This window comes from Anolis carolinensis, chromosome 4, assembly GCF_035594765.1.
Source record: "Anolis carolinensis isolate JA03-04 chromosome 4, rAnoCar3.1.pri, whole genome shotgun sequence".
Taxonomy (NCBI): Eukaryota; Metazoa; Chordata; class Lepidosauria; order Squamata; family Dactyloidae; genus Anolis; species Anolis carolinensis.
Window position 1 is genome coordinate 131436973 of NC_085844.1, and position 22983 is coordinate 131459955.

At 38.5% G+C, this 22983-nt stretch overlaps 1 protein-coding gene across 8 annotated transcripts in view; it reads left to right on the forward strand.

The window, feature by feature from the left end:
- Window positions 1–22983, forward strand: part of pbx1 (PBX homeobox 1) — a 266538-nt gene that overhangs the window by 233426 nt on the left and 10129 nt on the right. For 6 of the 8 annotated variants that reach the window (XM_062979442.1, XM_062979450.1, XM_003226720.3 and 3 more), the window contains one exon: window positions 5396–15789. The exons of the other annotated variants lie outside the window; for them this stretch is intronic. In XM_062979442.1, the coding sequence (XP_062835512.1) occupies window positions 5396–5488 (93 nt within the window). In that variant the 3' untranslated portion in view covers window positions 5489–15789. Of the gene's footprint in view, window positions 1–5395; window positions 15790–22983 lie in introns of those variants that run through there. 8 annotated transcript variants of the gene reach the window in all.

Here is a 22983-nt window from a genome sequence, read left to right on the forward strand (position 1 = left end):
GTTTTCTTCTATTTTCTATTTTTATTATTTTGTTGTTTTATCTGTTTTTAAAAGAGGGGAATAGAGTTTATGTGTTAATTTTAGTTGGTAGGAGTGTGTGTGGGGAGAATTATGGTGTCCTTGTTTTAGAGTCTCTATTCTTCCTTTTTTTCTTTTTCTTTTACTTAATTTTGAAAATTTAAAAATATTTAAAAAGAAAAATTGCTATTTTTCAGTAGTTTTAACTAAAAATTTCAGTTTATACAGAAAGCTTTCAAAGCCATTGCAAGAAACAAATATAGTAGAGTCTCACTTATCCAACATAAACGGGCCGGCAGAACGTTGGATAAGCAAAAATGTTGGATAATAAAGAGGGATTAAGGAAAAGCCTATTAAATGTCAAATTACGTTATGATTTTACAAATTAAGCACCAAAACATCATGTTTGACAATAAATAGACAGAAAAAGCAGTTCAATATACAGTAATGTTATATAGTAATTACTGTATTTATGATTTAGCACCAAAACATCGCAATGTATTGAAAAATTGACTACAAAAATATTGGCTACTAACAAATTGACTACAAATAAAGATAGAATTGCATCAAATGAACTTACAGTAACAACATTGTAAAAAATTAAATCCGTAAAAAGTTCAGTCCTTGCTGCTTAAAGAAACAGCTGTGGATCCAGGCAAGACGCAGACTGCATTGGATAATCCAGAACGTTGGATAACTGAATTTTGGAAAAGTGAGACTGTACTGTAGCTGCATTTTATAGAATTGTAGAATCAAATAATTGGAAGAGACTACAAGGGCCATCCAGTCCAATCCCCTGCTATGCAGGAACACACAGTCAAAGCACTCTCCACGGGTGGCCATCCAGCCTCACCTTAAAAACCTCGAGAAGGAGACTCCACCACATTTCAAGGCAGCGTATTGCACTGTTGAACAACTTTATCTATATATTTATATGTTATTAGAAATGCAGACTGAATAAAATCTCCTAGGGCTCCTTGTGCTCATCAGTTTTTCCTGTTAACAGTTGTCTCTCGTGGAAACATGTTTACCACTGGCTCTATTTCAAGCAATAATAAAAGTCACACCAATAGACCAGCATGGGTTGGATAGCTGACTAATACCATGTCCAGCCAAATGAGTGTGGACAATGCTTTTATAATGCTTTTGAATAATGAATATTTCAGAGAAGCAAAAGATATTAATAAAGGGGAATTAAACTACCATAGTGTTCGCTGGGAAATAAATATAGCTTAAACTTGGAACTTCTAACACATTTCCTAACATACCTCACTAACAAATTCTTCCTTCTGAACCCAGAGAAAGGAATAAAAGTTTAACTAACCTTGCTTTAATTTTAACAATAGGAAAAAAGGAAACCAATTGAAATGCCATGAATTTTGATAAAGGTTACTATGTCATGATCTTTTAGAAAACTCAAGTTGGAGCAGCCCCCAAGTTACAAACAAGATAGGTTTATAGTTTTGTTCTTAAGTTGAATGTGTATGTTAGTCAGATCAGGTACTGTACATTTTTTAAGTGTAACTCCAGCCAAGTGTTTATATATATACTTTGGATAGAACAGGGAAAGGTTAACACCCCTGTGGTTGTTTTCTTGATCTTGTTTCTGTTTCCTTTAATTTGTTTTTTCTCTATTTCTGAATAAAAATCAATTTAAAAGTTCTGCCTAATTTTTAGGTGGAATCATTTTTCCGGCAATTTGAATCCATTCTAAAACTACAGTATACACACTTTAAAATATTTATGTATTGCTGGTGTGTTGTTCTCTTTACCCTTGGTTTCCCAAAACCTATTATCTCATGTTGTTGTTCTGGTTGCTATTTGTAATGTAATTTTATAGAGATATCTTTTCTGTCCATGATCTGTGAACAATTCTTGGTTTCAAATGTCTACAGTGAGCCCTACTCGCATGAGGCTTTCAAGTGTTGGCATCGTCCCCAGCAGAAAACATCCCAGGCATTTTCTCTTGCAAATTAGTCCAGGGGGATGGGGAGATACCCATTACTTTCTTTTCTGCCAAACCAGATGCCTTTTACTGGGTACTGGAACTAATCCAAGTACAGTATTTACCACACCGGGTGACACCAACCCTAGTGATGAAATTGGGCAATTTCCAGTACAATTCAAACAGCATCAATAGAGATGGATTGCTAGTTTCAGTATCCACAGTGCACCTTCTTCTATGTGTATGATGGCCAATGACATCACTAGGGTTTGGTATCACCTAGGGCAGCAACTTATGGTTTGTACTTGTGAGCATAAAATAGAGCATTGGTGCACTTTAGAGTAACAAATGAGCTGATATATTTGGATGAAATGGCATCTTTCTTTTTCAAATATTACTGTACTCTTTTAGTGTTTTGGCTGGTACACCATACTGAGGGACCTCAGAAACCTGGTGGTGTTTGTTTTGCTATCTGTACCCCTGTTCAGAAGATTTCACGTCACTTTCTGTACCTGTGATAATTGAATTTTGAAAAAGATGGCTTCATTGGAGACACCTTTTCCGGATGATAACTCTTCCAGGAGTGAATTTCCCTTCCTTCGGATAGATTTATCTGACTTCCTGTTGTTTTGCCCCATTCTTAACTATGAGTCATTTGTAAGTCAGATGTTTATAACTCAGGGACTATCTGTATATGGAACTGCTGGAAGTCTTAGGATCAGGAACTCAAAGTATGCCAGTGATTGCTGTTGATAACAGCTATCAAGTTGACTTGACTTTTGATGACAGTATAAATGAGAGACATCCAGATCACCCTACCATGAGCTTCCCTAATCATGCCTCATAGAGTCAGAGCTTTGATTTTTTTATTGAGTCTATCCATCTCTAAGGTGGTTTTCCTAATTTCCTTCTCCCTTCTAGCATACCAAGCATTGCTGTCTTTTCTAGTGAGTCATGTTTTCTCATGATATCTCCGAAGTACAGCAGACTCAGTTTTGTCATCTTGACTTCTATGGAGAGTTCAGGCTTGGTTTGATTGTGGACCTGTTCATTTTCACTGTAGTAGTTCATAGTATCTGTAGGACTCTTTTCCAGTACCCTATTTCAGGTGTGTGGATTTTCTTCCTGTCAGCTTTCTTCACTGTCCAGCTTTCACAGCCTGACCTAGAAATTGACAATATGAGGGCATGGACAATCCTAACTCTAGGATTTACACTTAAGTATCTTGTTTAGTTCCTTCATGGCTGTCTTTTCAAGTACTAGTTTTTGTCTGATTTATTGACTGCACTCTCCACTCTGATTATTTCAGTGTCTTTATTATCTGCTTTCAAAAGTTATGTAATCTATTATTATTTTTTGTTTTCTTAATGTTCAGTTGTAAACCTATCTTTGTGCTTTCTTAGTAGACTTTTTTTGGTAATCATTTCAAGCCATTTCTATTTTCTGCTAGAGGTCTAGTATCTGTGCATATTATAAATTGTTGATGTTCCTTCTGCCAATTTCCATACTTCTTTCTTCTAAGTCTCACTCTGCTTTAAATTTAGTGTACAAGTTAGGATCATAAAATGCAGCCTTGCCTGCTCTCTTGCCAATTGAAGCCATTTCTCTATTTTCTCTCCAGATGTTAGTGTCTTGTCCTGAGACCATCTCAGCTAATTCACATGTCTTCATCAGCCATTTTTCTTGTCTGATTCTTTCCATGTCTAGGCATAGTTATTATTGCTGCATTATTTATATATAATGGTAATCTTCCATATTTCCTTTTCTAATTGATCACCCAGCATCTCCAACAAATGAAGTTCTAGTTTCATTGTAAATTTAATCTTTACAATATCTTTTTGCATCATGTATATTTGAGTCCAGTACTTCTGGATCTTTTTACAAGACTACCACATGTGACAGAATCCCTCAACATTTTTCTCACATTTCCAGTATTTAGTTAAACTGCTTTTATACATCTTGGAAAGTCCCCCTAGTGTTAGCTACCACCTGTACATAATCTTATAAAACATTCTTTCACATCATGTTTTATAAGATGATTTGCAAAGTAAATTGTATTGCAAAAGCTTCATTAGCTGCAGGCACAATTCAAAGTGCTGGGCATGACTTCTAAAGCCCTATGCATCTTTGCTCCAAGCTACGTGAAAGACTTTATCTCCCTATATGAGCCTGTCCAGGATTTTTGGAACGAACTGTAATGGGTTTTTAACATTGTATTGTATGGTTTCATTGATTAATTTACTTATATTATTCTTCTATGGATTTTAAATCGATTTAACTAAATAGATTATTTACTGATGCTACTGTATGGCTTTTAATCTGTACTTATAATACTGTGATTTGTAAGCCACCTTGAGTCCCATTATTGGAGTCCCATCATAAAGGGTAGAATATAATTAAATAAAATACAAACAACTGTAACAATAATATTGGGTCTATTATGACAGAACATTAGGAGAAAATCCTTGATTAGGAGATCAGCTTTACAGTGGAGCTTAATATCTGAGTCGATATCTCCTTTAGGTCTTCAGGTAGAGGACAAAGCAATATAGTAGGGATGCTTTTGGTCTGGATCATTTTAAAGGATCTTGAACTAGATTACCAACAATGTCTGCTCCAACTTTATGATTCTGTATAATGGGTGAGCCATGTGTCTCAATTTTTAATCACCCACAGAAATATGTTTTGAAGGCTTAGGATCATAACCACTACTTAAGCTAAGATCTGAGAACTACTAGAATTCAGTTGAAGTGTTTTAAACGTAATGTGAACATTTGAGATTGAATGTGCTACTAATGGCTGCTATGTCTAAAATCTTTTGATGTGATTGGGAGCCCTGATTGTTCATGGTTCAATGCATGGAGCAACTCTGTGCATAGGGTAGTTTGTCTCTGCTCTTCAGTTTCATTTTCCAAATATGGAGAGCTACAATGGGGAGAGGCTGAGTAGTATGCATACCTTTCTCATATGTTCAAATTGGACTCTTTTTTTGATGGACTCCATGGGGTTTCACCCTCATTTTATGCTGTCACAAGTAATTTGTACTGCACATTAGTGTCTCTTTAAAATTAATTGATCACTATGAAAATGTGATATTTTGTTAATTGTCATTTTCACTTCTTGCATCAGAAGAAATAGGCTACAAGAACAAAAAGGTTGTTTCCTTTTAAAATATGATATTCACACTGGATCTGCCTAAAACTCATATGATCTATTAGTACAGGCATGGGCAACTTTAGACCTCCAGGTGTTTTGGACTTCAATTCCCACAATTTCTAAAATTCAGTAAACCTGCTGGGATTTCTGGGAGTTGAAGTCCAAAGTTTTCCCATGCCTGTGTTAGTAAGTGGATGGTGCAACCCTGAGGAACTTTTTGGGGTTAACCCCCTTTACCGCAAATGTGACTGATAGTTTTCTCTTTATCCCTCCTAGGCTAATGGAGGTTGGCAAGATGCTACAACTCCTTCGTCAGTGACCTCCCCTACAGAAGGCCCTGGCAGCGTTCACTCTGATACCTCCAACTGATCTCCCAGCAACTGAGCATCCCTGGCTGTTTCCCATTCTGCTCCAGGCAGACATGGGGACCAAAAGGAGAGGGTTTTTCTCTCCTGTTGAAACTGTCAGGCTGGATCCAGAACTGACAGGCAAATACAACAGCAGGAGTCTATTTCTCTTCTCTCTTTTGGGATGCTTTTTCATCCAATCTGGACACTTCTTTATACTCTCTTCCCTTTATTTTCTGGGTAGAAGCCACTTCTCCTTTCACCACCATCACTGCTTATCCTCTGCTTATCCTCTCATAGCAGAATATTTTTCAGTCTGAAGAAAAAAAATAGCTTCTAAAAATATTTCTATATTTTCATGACAATTTTTTTTCTTGTGCGGAATCCATCTTTAACAACCTGCAGTTTACCAAGCTCACACCTCCGTCTGTTTCAATGATGTTCTCACTACCTCTTTGCAGGAACCAGCTAAGCCCTTCATCCTCTTTGAGCACCATTCCTTCTGCATATAAGGACAATTGTCTTTTTCTCTGGTGAGTTGCCTTCCAGAAATACACTGTTACAGGTTGGATAAATGCAGTCCTGGCTCTTCAAGGTATATCTGCAACATGCCACTGCTCCTAAAAAAGATTAAACAAATGCTAATCATCCTGTTGTGCCTTGTATCATACCGCAGCCATGCTGCCTGCCATTTCCCGCTGCTGCTTTTTTACTCTCCCTCATAAAACAGTAAATAGGGCTGTGGAGCATTCTTTTATACAAAAGAAATTGGCATTTGGTACTTAGAATAAAACATTGTAAATGTAGTAAGTTAGGATACTAAGCTACTTTTCCATAATTTATTCTGGTTGCAGTATTCATGTTCTAAAGGTTTTGATTTTTGTATAAAACATAAGTTATATCAGCAGAATGGAAACTATATTCACGTCATGCACAGTGTCAATCTCTGTGTTATTTAGGCATTGCCCACATATTTTCATAAGGGTTAAGAATTTTTAAAATAAAAGCAGAGTTGCTCAGAATACTATATTTTAGACAAGTTATCCTGTTCTGTACCCGCACATTGAAGTTGAAGAAATGACACAATAACCACAATGTTTGCATATTTAGTTTATTAATATCCATTTTAACAATAGGGAGCAGAAAATCAGAGTACTGCTCCTAAGAAATGAATAATGCTAACCTGCTGTAGTGCATACATAATTATATTGATTGGGCTTGTGTGGCTTCACACATTTGTTTTTAGATCCTTTGTAAAATTATGATTGTTGTCTTGGTCTTGAGAAACAAAAGTACAGCTTGACCTGCATTGAGTACAGGTGTGGAGGATTGATTTTGGCTCACATACTGCAATTACAGAAACTAAAAAGACAGTTCCGCTACTGTTGGAAATGTATATTGAAAAATATGTTCACATAATAGGCACAAACTGTACATTTATTTGCTAGAAAGTAATCTATCCACAAAACAAGATCAGGACTTTGCCCCAGGTGGTAAAAGGGAGGTAAATCTCATTTCAGTGAGGTTTTCTCATGAAACATCATAGTTGATTTTGCCCCAGTTAGCAAACTGAAAGAAATCAATAGAAATGTCCCTTATCAGACATTCAAGTGTCTTAGACCAACCTATCTTTGGCCATAAGAAAGTTGTGAAATGTATCACTGGGCCCTTCCACACAGCCATATAACCCAGAATATCAAGACAGATAATCCACAATATCTGCTTTGAACTGGGTTATTTGAGTCCACAGTGCCATATAATCCGGTTCAATATGGATTTTATACAGCTGTGTGGAAAGGGCCTCAGATATGCCTTGATACCTTTAGAGGAATGAAGTTGGTCTCTGTGTTACTGACGGCAATCTACACAAGTAGCAGGCAGAACTACATTCAGTAGCCCAGCATTTATACTTTGAAATGGAACTTTTTCATGAAGGAGATAAAGTGAGAGTGTGATTTTGAAAGTGTGTAGATTATCAAAGAAAAAAAAATCACTCAACACACATTACTTACCTCTAAGCACTTGATAAGCCATTCCTCACAGTCCTAATTAGGGTGAAGTGTGAAGTTTCAAATACAAATGTGAAGTTTCAGTCTAGTTAAGTGGTCATTATGAGTACATAATATTTTGGAGGTATTTATACCAGAATGAACTATTCAGATCTAATGTTATTACATATCCACATTAAATCATATTACTACTACTACTACAATTTTTCTTTCCCACTTCTCATCAATTGAAGTGGGGAACAACACAAATTAAAATACAATACATTATGTATTTAAAATACACCCACACATATTAAAATAATCCCATCCTTTAAAATGTAGACGTTAACAGGCATAATTTTAAAATAATCTGGATAGGCCTGCCAGAGGAGTCTTTAATACTTCTTAAAATTAAGTCAGCATATTCAGTGATCAAATCTCTTCTGGCAGGACATTGCACAGTCTAGGGAAAGCTGAAGAAAAAGCCTTTCTGGTGGCCATCATCAGCCTAGTCCTTGCTGACTGCAGTAACTATTCTGGGACAACAGATTACACGTGAGAAGGAGATCCTGTAAATAACCTGATTCCAAACCATGTAGGGCTTTAAAGGTAACAACCAACACTTTGCACTTTGCCTGAAAATTAATTCCAGATATTCCAAAATGGAAAAGAAATTTTGAAGCTATGGCAAATCTTTTATAGGACCAACCGAAATGCCAAAAATATCCAGTAAGCTTTGAACTTCCACAATATTATTCACCAGGCTTAAATGCTAATTAAAGCAGCAGGAGTGGTAGAAAGAACTTGTTGTTGAAGTCGTAATGTCTGCATTGATCAGAGGAAGGGGTTGTTATCTAGAGATGCTAGGGTAAAAAGATACAGTAATACGATATAAGGGCAGCATATGAAAATAAAGTCTAATAGCCCAACACAGTTATGCCAGCAAAAGTGACCACAGCCTCTATAATACAGGAATAATTAAAAAAACATTTCTATGCATAGAGAAAAGATGCCCTGCTGGCATTTGAGCTGTTTGGGAGTTGACCCACACTTCTGTAATATACCTTGGTCATGTCTTAAAACATAGGATAGGATCCCAACAGTTGTTCAAATCTGTCTCCAGCATTAAATTCCTCTGTTACTTGTTAGGTGGATATTGAAGTAGAGACATATCTAGCTTAACAAAGCTAAATATTAATTTGAAATGGGCCAAGAGAATTAATCATATCAGGTAGTGGTTGAATGCTACGTAGTCTCAAAGAATAAAGTCTATTATTTTGTTGGTAAAAAAATATCTAACTTGATTACAACTGATGTCCAGAAACACATGAATGCTTAAAAAACAAATGCTTCATTTCTTAATGTAATTAAAGGCAAGTTGCAATTAATTATATTAATTGGGCACATTATGCCCAATATTTCTCTTACTTAAGTCATTTTATCTTCAACTGTAATGTGTGAACAGGAGGCATGACCTATTGAAAAGCAAACCTCATTCAAAGTCCCATTTAAATCTGTGGGTAGATGATGAGGTACTCATTTTCATTTCAAACAATTGTCTGAATTGTGCAGATTGCATGGCAGACCACAATTTTTAAGACAGATGGAGATGCATTTATCTGACTGTAACAAAGTACGTTTTCCTTTTGTTCTGTCATGGTATGGTACTAACTCCTTAATGGTACATACACTAGTGGTTCTTTGCAGATTATCCAGATTTACTATTTTTATTATAATATTAATTATTATTAATATTAGTTATTTTGGTTACCTGTGAATTGCCTTTTCTCATTCACTTATGCTTCTTTATTTTCTGCCCAGAAAAAAACCTGACTTCGATACCAAAAACAAAAAAAAAAATAAAACTGCAGAAACATAAAAAAACTTTAAAAATTAAAAAAATTAAAAATTCAATTATTTCAGCTTTATTAACATTTTCCATTGTTTCTTGAAATTTGTGTCTTGTTCTTTGTAGTATTGATGATAATGAACATTTGATAATGAATGTTCTTGTATATTCAGATAAAGGGGAAAAAAACCAAAAAAGCAGCCTGAATTTAATAGTGTTTATAAGAAAAAAATTAAAAAGTTACTTTCATAGCACGCATCAAAGGACAGACTGTCTCCATCCTGCCCTTTTTTGTGACAAAAAACACATCATACATACATAGATTTAACACAAACTACCTTCATCCACCCTTTGTTTCCATTTTTCCATGCATTTGTGAATTAGTTAAAGAATAGTAGAAAATTGTACAGTTGTGCACATTCATTTCCTGTTATATAATGTTTTTTAAAAGGTGACAGTAATTCATTTTGTAAAGCTTTTTTAAAAAGTTGGATTAGTGAACATAAAAGGTATACTGAAAACCTTATGTTTACTAGTTTTGAAAGCCAGAAGTTACATATCTTTCACGCTCTGTGTTCTTTCAAGGGGACTTTTCTTTTCGGCCCCAATATGCCTCATCTGAAGTGGGACAGGACCTGTGGAAGAGACTCGCCTGTGCAATTCCTATTTATTTGAAAGCAGCTTACACAGGAAACATGGGCCTGGGAAGGACTGGGGGGTTTGTTTTAGGTTTTGTTTGATTTGGGGTTTGGGGCTGAAATTGTAGCCTTTATTCCCTATCTTTCTTTCTTTTTTTATAAATGATGTGAAAACCTTCATTAACAAAAAGACTTTTTAATTTTCTGAGAATTACCCTATGATGATTTGATAAAACCAACATTTACGAGAATCTTATATGACCTTTTACATAATGTAAATTTATGTGTATTTAGTTACAATATAGAGGTGCTAAGAAACATAGTTACTGAATTCTGAAGATGTATAATGGGACAAGAATATCTGATGTTCATTGGTACCTGATGTTAATTGGGACTGATGAAATCCACATTGGTCCCACTGTGCCTCAGACACCAATGTGCCTCAGGCACTTTGCTTGCTGTGCTATGGAGTAATGTAACAACAGCTCTCTACTGGATATGGGCAGTGCACAACTGCACAATTATAATTCCCACAAATATAAGTCCACATAACAAAGATGCAATGCCTTTAGGTATCTGGCCATTCTAATGAATCATAACCTAGTAGAAAATTGCTTTAGTTGAATACTGAAAACAAGAACCACAGAAATAAACATTCAATTTGAAATGTGGGACCTTAGCAAAATATTGGACATGTGCCTGAAATTCATTCCTGAAAAAACTTGGGTAACGCCAAAGTAAGCTTTTTGAAGACCGTATCATAAAACAATCCTCCAAAAGAAAGATGAAATTCAGTATTTCAACATTGAAATCCTGGTTGAAAATAACCTTCTCTTGAGAAGCAAGAATATAACCTTCTGTCCCATTGTATGTTTTCAACTCATTTGAAAAGACTGAGAAAGGGCATGATAGAGATATTTAAATATTTTGAAGGATGTCACATTGAGGAGAGGACAGACTTGTTTTGTGCTTCTCTGAAGACTAGGACTTGGAGCAAAGGGTTCAAATTGCAGGGAAATTCCACCAAAACACTGGAAGAACTTCCCGACTGTTAGAGATGTTCAACAGTGGAAATCTCTGCCTTGGAGTCTGAGAGAAACTCATTCTCTGAATACTTTACCAGTTTTAATCAGAATCTGGATGGGCATTTCTTGGGAGTACTTTGACTGTATTTTGTTGCATGGCAGGGGAGTTTGGACTAGATGGCCCTTGTGGCCTCTTCCAACTCTATGATTCTAAGACCTAAAGGCGAATAAGGTTTTCTTGTCAAAATTGGGTTAAAAGGGATTGCCATTGACTTCATCTGAGGCTGAGAGTGTGACTTGTCCAAGGTCTCCCACAAGGTTTCCATGTTTGAATATGGATTTGAACCTTGCTTTCCAAACACTCAAAACATTCCACCATAGTGGCTTTATAGCAAGGTGGTAGGGACAACTTTTGCAGCGAGATCTTCCCATTTCCAGGAAAGGACAAAGTTCTGGCCAGCTGTAATAAAAGTTTACTATTGTCAATTTGGAGCATAGCAGCAAGTCACTGCTGTGATGAAAGTTGTGATGTGAGGACGTATCGCTGTTGTTATAGAGTGGGGGAAGTCTGTGATCAGACTTCTCAGCTATTCCTATTCAATGCTACTCTTTTGTCTTCCTGCTCTGAAACCTATTCAAGTTGGGTGAAAGTGCAAATACTTTTCTATTTTTACCTGCTAACTCTATTAACATTCCGTAGATTTAGAGTCATGTTCCATCTTCTTGGGTTGAGCCAATATGGTTCGAATTGAGCCCCAATATGTAAATAATTAGCAAATCAGCTCTTGAGTATATTAAATAATAATGCAGGTTATCATTGTTCTAAATGTGCCTTTCTTTCACCTCTGCGTAACTTGGAATTAGGGGCAGGACACTCTGGATCAAAGGTTTTGGAGCACACATGACCTTCAGCACATATTTTTAGGCATCAACCAAAATAGCTGGGCTGCCAACAGCATCACACATCTACCCTGTTCATACTTACCTTTGAGGGTGGGAGCAGTAGGCAAGCATGGCAGCAATTGCTAGGTAACCAAACATTCCTTAATTTGATCAATTCAATTTCCTTAGTGCCATCAAAACACTGATTCCAGCCCACATCACCACAGTGATGAAATGTTTATAAAATGAGGTCATATTTTAAAATGGCATCTATTTATATCCTCTTTCAAACTGTACACTCTCAAGAAAACATTGGTGCTATATTTTCCCAGATTTTATAAGATTAAACTGCAGATTTGACATTCTGTTTTAATTAATAATAACTTGAAGAAACCTGTTAGAAATAATTCATGGGAAGCTTGTCAAAGAGAGCCACTGCAAATAGAGTCTTATCGAGTCAAATAGAGTGTGACCCAACAGCATAACTTGGAAGTTTCTTTTGAGTATCTTAAATGCCACCAATGCTCTTTAGGAATCATTGGTGAAGAAATGAATATTCTATGGAACTTTAGCTGGCATTCTGTTGCATAGGGGTGTCACCTGGACTCATGCATTTGTGAGCACTCAATATTCATGTTTATAATCACAGCACTTTTGCCATGATCACAAATGCCTCCCAAATTTGCCTTGCCAGCAACTGCACCAAACAATTGGCGGTTTGTTCTGCTGGTGATCTGGGCACAGCAGGATGTTTCCAGACCTCTCCTACAAGTGATCCCTGGTGTGACAAACAGATACAAGACTCCTGCCACAACACTGCATCCTATCAGAAATCACAGGTCCCAGGGCTGGAAATGTCATCCCATTGCACCTTATTAAGCAGCGAAACAGACCTCTGTTGCTCAGGGCAACTGTCCAGTGCTAAGAGAAGTTTGAAAAAATAGTTCATAGAACAATACATTGTTAATACATTTGATATGATATAAACTCTCGCCCATAGGTGGCAATAGCTATTGTGATTGCAATAGCAGGTAAGATTAAAAAGTACAGCTGAACTAGAAAAGTACAGCTCTTTCCACCAATTCCTTATGTTTGTGCTTCTTGAAAAGTGCAGTACCTCACTCTTCAGTGTAAAATGTCACCAGAGGGGATTCCATTGCTAAGTTAGCCAAGCCAACAGTTCCTGTTACAATACACAATATTTAAATTGTCACCGGTGCAGCAAAACAAAACATCCTCAGTAGGACTGAGAGCAAAGTATTTGGTTTTATTTTCCCTAACTGACTGCATAGTATAGCCAGAGCTGATTGACTATGTGATACCATGACACCATCAAATGCAACAGGGAGGCAGAAGGAATTCTATTGAAGTCACATACCTACCTTCCTGCTTTAGCAATGGGCCTGTAGTGATGACAAGGGGGCTTTCATATCCACACACACACACACCCATATCTTGGCATTATGTCAAATCATGATGTAGCACCTTTCCAATGAGGCATGACAGGGAGAAGTGGCTTCCTTCTGGATCTAAACTGCGCAATCATGCCAATCCGTGAAAGAAAGATTTTTTTAAAAGGATGGTGAGCCAATGCAGCTGACAATGTTTTTGGTAAATTCTATATATATACTTGTGTGTACATTTTTTAAAAATGGTTAAAATGGATCCCAAAACTCTGGGTTGACTTATATATGAGTCTGTTCAAATGACTGTTCAAAATAATGACAGCAGTGGAGACTCTGTTCCGGTTTCCCCAATGGGCAGATCGTGGAAGAAGCTACTCTGCATTTGAGCCCCCGTCCTCCCATCCAATAACCTTCCTTTCTTCTTTTTCTCCTCCTCTCCAAGCTCTGTTGGCATAACTTCCTCCTCTTTCAGGCTTCCTTAACACAGATCGTAGTCTGTGATGAGAGCGCTTGGAAGAAACAACTCTGCCTTTATTCTCTCTCCCTTCTTCCTCCCCAGACTCGATTTGGGTTGAGGGGTAGCAGGGGCCATTGCTCCCTTTTCCAGGGTTCCCTAACATGGACTACACTGTGAAAGTCCCAGATCTTAGTCCCTAGTGAGGTCCTGAAAGAAACAACTTTGCCTTTGTTCACCCCCACCTCAAAAGAACCAATGCTCCCTTTGGTCTTTTACTGTCAGACCCTTCCTTGGCAAACACAGATCACTTCTCTGCTGCAAGGGTTTTACAGTCCAGGTACTGTATTGCAAAAGGCTGTTGAAGACTACAGGGTGTCAGTGCTTATCTTCACAAAGCTATTGTTAAAGCTAATAAATATTACATTTAAAGCCTGTGAACATTTATAACATTTTGTTACATGCTTCTAAGTTTTACCCCCAACTTACCCCATGGCTCATATCAAAATCCATAATTTTGGTCCCAAAACTTACCCTTGACTTATACATGAGTATATACGGTATATACCCCAAAGAAGATTTTATAAAAGTTACTATTTTGACCTACAACTCCAAGAATCCTTCAGGGACCACTGCTCCAAACAGTAATCTTTCCAAGCTGTGATCCAGGGAGCAAGAAGTTTACCAGGAAAAGTTACTATTTGGAGACACATTCTCTTGAGGATTTTTGGAGTTGTACTCCAAAATGTTTCCAAACTTTGGTTTTGAAATGCACTGCTCTCAGCCCATCATTGATCTTTAGGGGGAAAAGTCTCTAGGAACATTTCCAATCAGTTCTGCCATGATTACATTATGAGCAGGTATAAAGTCCCCCCAATGCCTAAAAAAGTAGTTTGAACAAAAAAAATCTGCTAATACATATACAAATGTCCAATAATAAATAATAGATAATTTCAAGTAATTATTTAAAAAATTACAATTTAGAAGTGGCAAGTCTGCTCTGATCTGAAGACCAAATGTCAGAATAGTTTGGAGAAAAAGGAGCTAACCTATCCCCACTTACAGTGAGATACATTCAGCAGGCCTCTGTTTTCCACATTGTTAATAATGTAGCAATTTAATAAATTGTAATTTGTAATTAAAAGCAAGCATATCCATATAGGCATATATATTCATATTGGTAATAGGAAATCCAGGGATTACCATCATCCTGGGTGTGCTTATCCCACAAAAATACTAAACAGCATTCAGAAAAAGAAAAGTTGAATAGTCATTTTTCAGTTGTATGAAACAAAATTATATGCTAGCCTGTGAATAACTTATCTGCAGATTTAATAAAAGGCAGTATCACTGCACATGGCAGGAGTATGTCTTACCAGGCAGAAATTTCAGTTTGGTCCTGTGTGATTCATAGCATAAGGAGAAAAATCATGTCTAAACAATGTTAAACCTCATTTGTACAAAGTGGTATCCCTCTGACTGATTATCACCATCCCTTTGGGTACTAGGATTATGGTATCAAAAGTATGGTTCAGGTAGAATCAAATATGACTTCCCCTGGAGATGGGAAGTATCACTACTCATGCCGGACTTTCCAGCAATAGACTCATGTATGGAAACAGTCTGCTGATGCACAATCCAACACTTCAAAATTGACACTATTCTTTTTATTTGCAACTATTGTGAAGCTCTCACATCATTCTTTCCACCAACTCCTTGTTTTTCCCATGCAACTTTGTGTAAAGCTTCTTTAAAATGTTATTAGTATTGTTAATGGAATTGTATTAAAATATATTGTTTGTTCTTAATTGCAAACCCTTTTGTTTCTTGTACAAACAACCTGCTTTGTTATGAATTGCTTTCTCTTTTGTTTTCAATCGCTTTCTAATATTTGCCCTAAGAAGTCCCTTTTTTCACTTACATCATTCTTTTCTGCTCTCTTAAAAACAAAGAGTGTCTTTTGTGATTCCCACTGCAACTTTTCTGTTCTATAAAAATACTAACAAGGTGTAGGTTTAACAGTCTCCTGATTTGTACTACTAATGCATATTCCAAATAAATAGTTCCTTTTGTTGCGAAAATGTGTATTTCTTGTACATAATTCCCTCTCTCTCCATATTCTTACTCCAGTTTGCCAAATTTTAGGCATATGAATTGGTGCCAACTGGAGACCTTATTTGGGGCGGTTCTACAGTGACCCTAAAATCGGGTTTGAACTGATGTCCCAGATGCTGGTTTGAACCAACTTCGCAGTCCAAAAGATCTCACCCAGCAGTGTAGGTACTGACTAGGGATCCTAACTACCACTCCCTCCTCCAGTGTTGCTGTTGGCTACAGATTTCTACCATACTTGCAAGGATTCCGCTTGTGGCATAAATGGGTGTTGGAGTGAAAGAAGGAATTGTTTGTTAGTGGCACGAGAAGTGTTGTGCAAGAAACAAGTGAAGGGCACACCGCAAGTATGGAGGAACAGATGAGTCTGCAACATGATGCAGCAGCTTAAAATGCTAATGTGGTTCTAGCTGCAGTAATAGAAGCAAGGCGTCAAGATCAAGGAAAGTAATAGTATCAAGCTATTCTGCTTTGGTCAGACCTCACTTGGAATACTTTATCTAGTTCTGCACAGCACAGTTCAGAAACAATACTATATTCCATCACAAAATACACTTTTTATCCCTTTTTTCCTTTGACTGAAGGGAGGGAACTATTACGAAGTGTCAAAATGTGTGTCCCCTTCCAGCTACCGGGCTTTCCTTGGCTGAGACTGAAAACGGGTGAGTGAAGCACTAGCTGGAAGAAGGACGTGAATGCAGGTGAGAAAGAAAAGTGGTATAGCTCGAAGGGTTACACATGGGTGAATGAATGCAGTGGGTACTTTGGAGCAATGAAGTTAAGGTGTGACTATTACTCAAAGAAAGCCAAATTACCAATCTGGGAGGCTCAAATGGGGGCATAACTCTTACGCAGTGGCAACTGTTACATGGTGAAATACGATATTGACAAGCTAGAACACGTCCAGAGAAGGTAAGAGATCTGGAAGCCGAGCCCTATAAAGGATGATGTGGAGAGCTGGATATGTTTAGCTTGGAAAAGGGAAGGTTGAGAAGTGACATGGTAGCAATGTTTATATATTTGAAAGGATGTCATTTCAAGAAGGGCACAACCTTTTTTCTGCTGCTCTAGAGACTAAGGGCCTCCTCACATTGAGGTCCCAAAGGTTAGGGACAGCATGGGAAACCATGGGGCAGCACCCAGCATTTACTATGGTTGGTTGTGGGTTGCCATCCTATGTTTCCTCGCTGTCCCCAACTACCTCCCATGCGTTCCCCAGCTTCTTCAATGACCATTCTCCTCGGGGCTCCTTCTTAGTGCACTGCCAACACACTGCTGGGACGGAGCCTAACTTAGCCCCACCAAAAGTTGGCCTGCATCATGTGATGGGCTTTGATAGACTCCACCCTGACAGCATGCTGACAGCGCACTGATGAGGTGGCAAGACAAAGAAATGGATTCAAACTACAGGAAAGTAGATTCCACCTAGGCAGGGAAAGCCTCTTGATGGGAGGCCTCCTGTTTGATAGTGGAATATGCAGCCTGGGAGTGTGGTGCAATCTCCTTCTCTGAAGGTTTTTAGCCAGAGGCTGGATAGCCATATGTTATGCTTTGATTTTGCAGTGATTTGGATATATGTCTCTAGTTTTCTCTTCTAATTCTATGATTATATGAGTCTAGACGTGAGTATAATGAGAGGTGATATACAAAAAGCAAGCAAGTAGTGGTGAGGCCATGGTGAGAGTAGGAGGGATTGGGGAGTAAGAGGGTTGAGTGGCAGGATACAAAACGCAAGGATGGACTGCCTTGCAAAATCAAAAGGTGAGACAAGGACAGTATGAGAGACAGTGAATGGTGAGGCTGATAAGCAAAAAGCAAAGGATATGCAACCCAAGGGTGTTTGGTGAGGTGAGGGAATGAATAGAATAGAAGATAAGGGAAGGGGAAGGAGATGCAGTTCCAATCTTAGTAATATTGCTGATCCGAGCAATAGCAGGGGGATTCGCCATGGATCATGGTGAAACTGGCAGGGGAAACCCGTCGCCCCATGCTCCGCATCACCCCTCACCTTATCCCACTGAGAGAAACATCGCTACCCAGCTTCCCCTTCTTGTTTTCTATGCTGTGCTACCTCCTACGATGATTGGACCTCTCTTCAGGCATATTTTTATTGGGTTTTTTAAATTCAGCACCAAAAATATGTCTACAGTACTGAAAAATGTATTTTCATTGCAGTCCTATGTTATGAACAGCAGCCCTGAGATTACACCTGGGATTCAGTTCATCGGGCCCTTAAAAACATAAATCATTTTAGAGTCTAAGTATTACTTCACTACCTTTTTACCTATTCAAGGCTGCTGTACATTTGCTGTATCATCTCACTAGTTTTCAGTGCTGTCTATTATATCATACTTGCCTCCCTGTTTTTTTTTTTTTGTTTTTTCCTGTCAGGAGCAACTTGAGAAACTGCAAGTCACTTCTGGTGTGAAAGAATTGGCCATCTGCAAGGATGTTGCCCAGGGGATGCCCAGATGTTTTGATGTTTTTACCATCCTTGTGGGAGGCTTCTCTCATGTCCCCGCATGGAGCTGATAGAGGGAGCTCATCCTTGCTCTCCTCGGGTTGGATTCGAACCTGGCAGCCTTCAGGTCAACAACCCAACCTTCAAGTCACAAGGCTTTAACCCACTACGCTATTGTACTTTTGTTCTACATTTGCAAGCCGCCCCGAGTCCCCACAGGGAGATGTAGGCGGGATATAAGAATAAAATTATTATTATTATTATTATTATTATTATTATTATTATTACGCCACCTGGAGTTCTGGTGTATTAAAAGCAAAAGCTTGTCTTGTTTATTTCTCATGCTGTATACATTTATATATAAACATATTCCTAACAAGAGCCTCAGGCCTTGGCAATAATTGGTGAATGGATCAAAAGGAAGGGGTAATGATTAGTAGGCTTGATCTCTCCTATCACTGACTCTCTTACATCATTTTTTCATCCTTTGGAAATACCTCTCAAGATATCTTAGATCACTATTTCTGTTATTTCGATGAGGAAATTACCCATTCCTCACCTACAGGCCTTCTGAAGACTGAGATGCTTGTCTCTGTTCCTTTGTCTTATAATCAATGGTTAAGGAGAATGTTTGGAATTAATTTTATAGCACAGTTCCTGGTAGTTCTGTTTCTGTGTGTCACATTTTTTTCATTTTGGCATTTGAGGATTGTCCCACTCTCAGGAAGCATTATCTGTGTCTACTCTTTGGGGAAAGGCTTAATCCTGCCCAAGAAATTGTATACATAGGCTTCAAACTACCACACCTTCTTTACCATATTCCAAAAATATAAGCTCGCCATCTTTTCTCACTCCAAAGATTTATGATGAATTTTGCTTTCCCTAACCAGAGTTTCTTCTTTTGAGTAAAATCGTAACAGTTTAAGTCAACATTTCCTTTAACCAGACCCTTCTAGCTCTTCATCATTTTCCTCAGCACCTAGATTGTACATGGTAAGAGTATATATAATTCTTTCCACAGCTGTCACTTCCATTAAATGGTTCTCTTGACATTTTCTTGATAAAAATGTTTCCCTGCTCATTTAACCACGGAAATGGCAGGCTAAACATTCACCTTCTGTTCTCCCCTATCATTCAATCTCATGATACTCCTGTTCTAGGCAGTAGTAAGTAGGTGCCATGGAAACACTCAAAAGAGATAGTCTGGATAGCTTTTTATCAGGAAGACCTCTCTTGTCTTTAACCTCCACCAATGTGTTTCAGATGGCACCTCAGACTTTTTAAAGAACGGGTTGGTTTGAATCCTAGATAATTGAAATTTGAGTTATGTCCAGTTTTTGGTTCCTAAAGCCTAGACAAAAGGCCTTGCCTACCACAAGACAAATAGAATTGTGTATTTTCTCAAATGAGGATAAAAGAAACATCTTAAATTCATTAACTCTGAATAGCAACCACAGATAAATTATAAAGTTCCAATCTTAGTAATTAAATTCAATGTATTTGTAATAAGTGATAACAATTGTGGCTGCAGTGTGTGCTTTAGACATGTTAGCATATAAAACAAAGACTTCAAATACTACATACCAAACAAATTGAAGTATGTATCTACAGTGAAAGAATAGGAGACTAGGTACCCATTTGTGTATCTCCTTGGGGGGGGGGGGGGGGTCGGGAAAAACAGCGAAACAACGAGTCCGCAAAAAGCGAATGGCAAAGTAGTGAGGGAACACTGTATATAAATATATACACACCAATCTTCAAAGATTTCTAGAGCTGAATTATGCACCATTCATGGACGTGGATCACTGAATATTAAAAGAACAAAATAAGCCTATCAATAGGTTGCTATTTCTGCATTTTGAAAAGATGACTCCATTTAAGAGCACATCTACACTGATCCTTTGTCCCGAAGTGGCACAAATCAGCTCTGTGGCAGCTGCATAAAATACAAAACTGATTTCAGTTACAAATTAAAGTGGACTTGAACCAAATTTTCTGAAATTTCCCAGAGAATCTGGAGCAAACTGCGACTTTTGGCCCATGTAAGCAGTTGAGTTCCATGCAGTCATGCTGACTACATGACCTTGGAGGCATCTACGGACAATGGCTTAGAAATGGAGATGAGCACCAACCCGCAGAGTCGAACACATCTAGACTTACTGTCAGGTGAAAACCTTTACTAAGCAGTTGAGCCAGTTCTGAGAGGGAACTAACTGCAATTGTTTACCCAGAGCCCTTCCACACAATCCTATATCCCAGGATATCAAGTCAGAAAATCCCACAATATCTGCTTTGAACTGGGTTATCTGAGTCCACATTCAGATAACGTGCCATGATATTCTGAGTTATAGGACTGTGTGAAAAGACTATAAAAGGTAAAGGTTGCCCCTGACGTTAAGTCCAGTCATGCCTGACTCTGGGGGTTGGTGCTCATCTCCATTTCTAGGCCGAAGAGCCGGCGTTGTCTGTAGACACCTCCAAGGTCATGTGGCCGGCATGACTGCATGGAGCGCCGTTACCTTCCCACCAGAGCGGTACCTATTGATCTACTCACATTGGCATGTTTTCGAACTGCTAGGTTGGCAGAAGCTGGAGCTAACAGCGGGCACTCACTCCGCTCCCAGGATTTGAACTTGCGACTTTTCGGTCGGCAAGTTCAGCAGCTCAGTGCTTTAACACACTTCGCCATCAGGGCTCCAAAAAAAGACTATAACTATTCTATATTCTCCAGGCTCAATGGGAACATATTGTCCAGATCAAGGGAAATAGTAATGCCACTTTATTCTACTTTGATCAGACCTCATTTTAATACTTTCTTTAGCTCTAGGAATCACAACTCAAGAAAGATACTGGCAAACTCCAACTTGTCCAGGCAAGGATGACCATGAGGTGGTGAAGCTCTGGGATAATAGCTCATTTACATGTTTTTCCCCATCCTGTCTGCAGTGTGTGCCGTTATATTACATTACAGGGAGAAAGGGGAGAGAAATACTGTAGTGATAGAGGCAGAAGGCTCTGTAATTGTCTGTAATATAATATGTATACAATGTTTGGCTTCTTCCTAGAAAGGCTCACTAACTACACCTGGTCCAAGTGCAAGTTTGTGGGTCTCTTGGAAGACCAGATCAGTGTTAAGCCCATTGAATGCATTGAAAAACAAGACAACTTCCTGGATAGAACACAGGGAACTGATTATACAGAACCAACAAAAGGAAACTGGAAAGGAAAATAAAAAGGCTGTATGGCCATATACCAGAAGAATTCTCTCCTGACATTTCTTTCCCCCACCCTGGATATTCCACAGATATATAAACCTCACTTACTTAGTTTCCAGCAGACCCCCCAACCTCTAAGGATGCCTGCCATAGATGTCGACAAAACTTCAAGAGAGAACACCTCTAGAACATGGCCATACAGACCGGAAAACTCACAACAACCCAGTGATTCTGGCCATGAAAGTCTTCGACCACATTGAAAATAAAGAGGCTTATAACAGAAAAATTAATAGCCTTGTAACAATAGGAATGGAAGTCATGGATATCACCTACAATGTAATATGTGGCCAGTCCAGAACAGTGGTCACATACTCTGCACCCTGGGCAGAGTCCAGCAGATCCAGTTGGGCCAAAAACATTTCAGTCCCAATATACCAGTGGTTCCCAGGTTTTGGTTCTCCAGGTGTTTTGGACTTCATCTCCCAGAAATCCTAGTCATCTTACCAGCTGTGAGGAACTGTGGGAGCTGAAGTCCAAAACACCTGGAGTACCAAAGCTTGGGAACTACTGAACTAGATCATCATCTTAATATTTGTGTTACCATCACCACTGCCAAATCTCTGCAGAGCTCCTTGAGAGCTCTTAACCATTGCAAGCTCCCTGTCATGACTGTTAATGTGGGATTTGACAACATACAACTGCTGCTACGCTGCGAATTACTCTGACAATGACATCAGCATGACATGATCAGGGAGAAAAAGAGGATGCCCTTGCTGATATGATCACAGGACAGAAGTGTGATGTCCTAGAACTCATACAGAGCTTATCAGCCATCTGGCATTGGCAATAGTAAGGGCACATGTCTGATCTGTAATGAGAAGTTTAGGAAAAAGGGGATGTCAATGGTGGACATCAGAGTGGGTCCTACTGACCATACCATGACCAAACTGTGGGGGCTGTTCTGAAGTTTCAGTCAAACTGCAGAGCATCTTCCACCATGGGGTTAAACTATTAGCCTGGTTTAGCCTGCAGTAAGAAGTCCCACAATGTCATTAAGAAAATCTATGAAAAGAAGCCCATGGTCAGAAGCAGATTCAGATACAGAAAGAATTCAGAACTGCTCAAACTAAGCAATTGTTTACTTCATTTTCATGAAGATGGAAATAGTGACGATACTTCAACAGAAAGTCAGCAACAAGGAACATTACATGCCAAGGAAGGAGTCAATGTAAATACCAAATGCAACAAAAAGAAAAAAATACTAGTGGTTGAGACTCATTGCTCAGGGACCTGTGTATAAAATAATCCATGTGCTTGCCTGACAAGATGAATAAGGAAGTGTGCTGTCTCACTGGTGCACGTATCTGGGATGTCACTGACAACTTGCCAAAACTCACCTCAGGCTCTGAAGCTTTGGGCAGGAAGCTGAAGGATTTTGCTGTGCAGGTGGTATCCTTGCCAATTCTGCTTGTGAAGGATAAAGGACA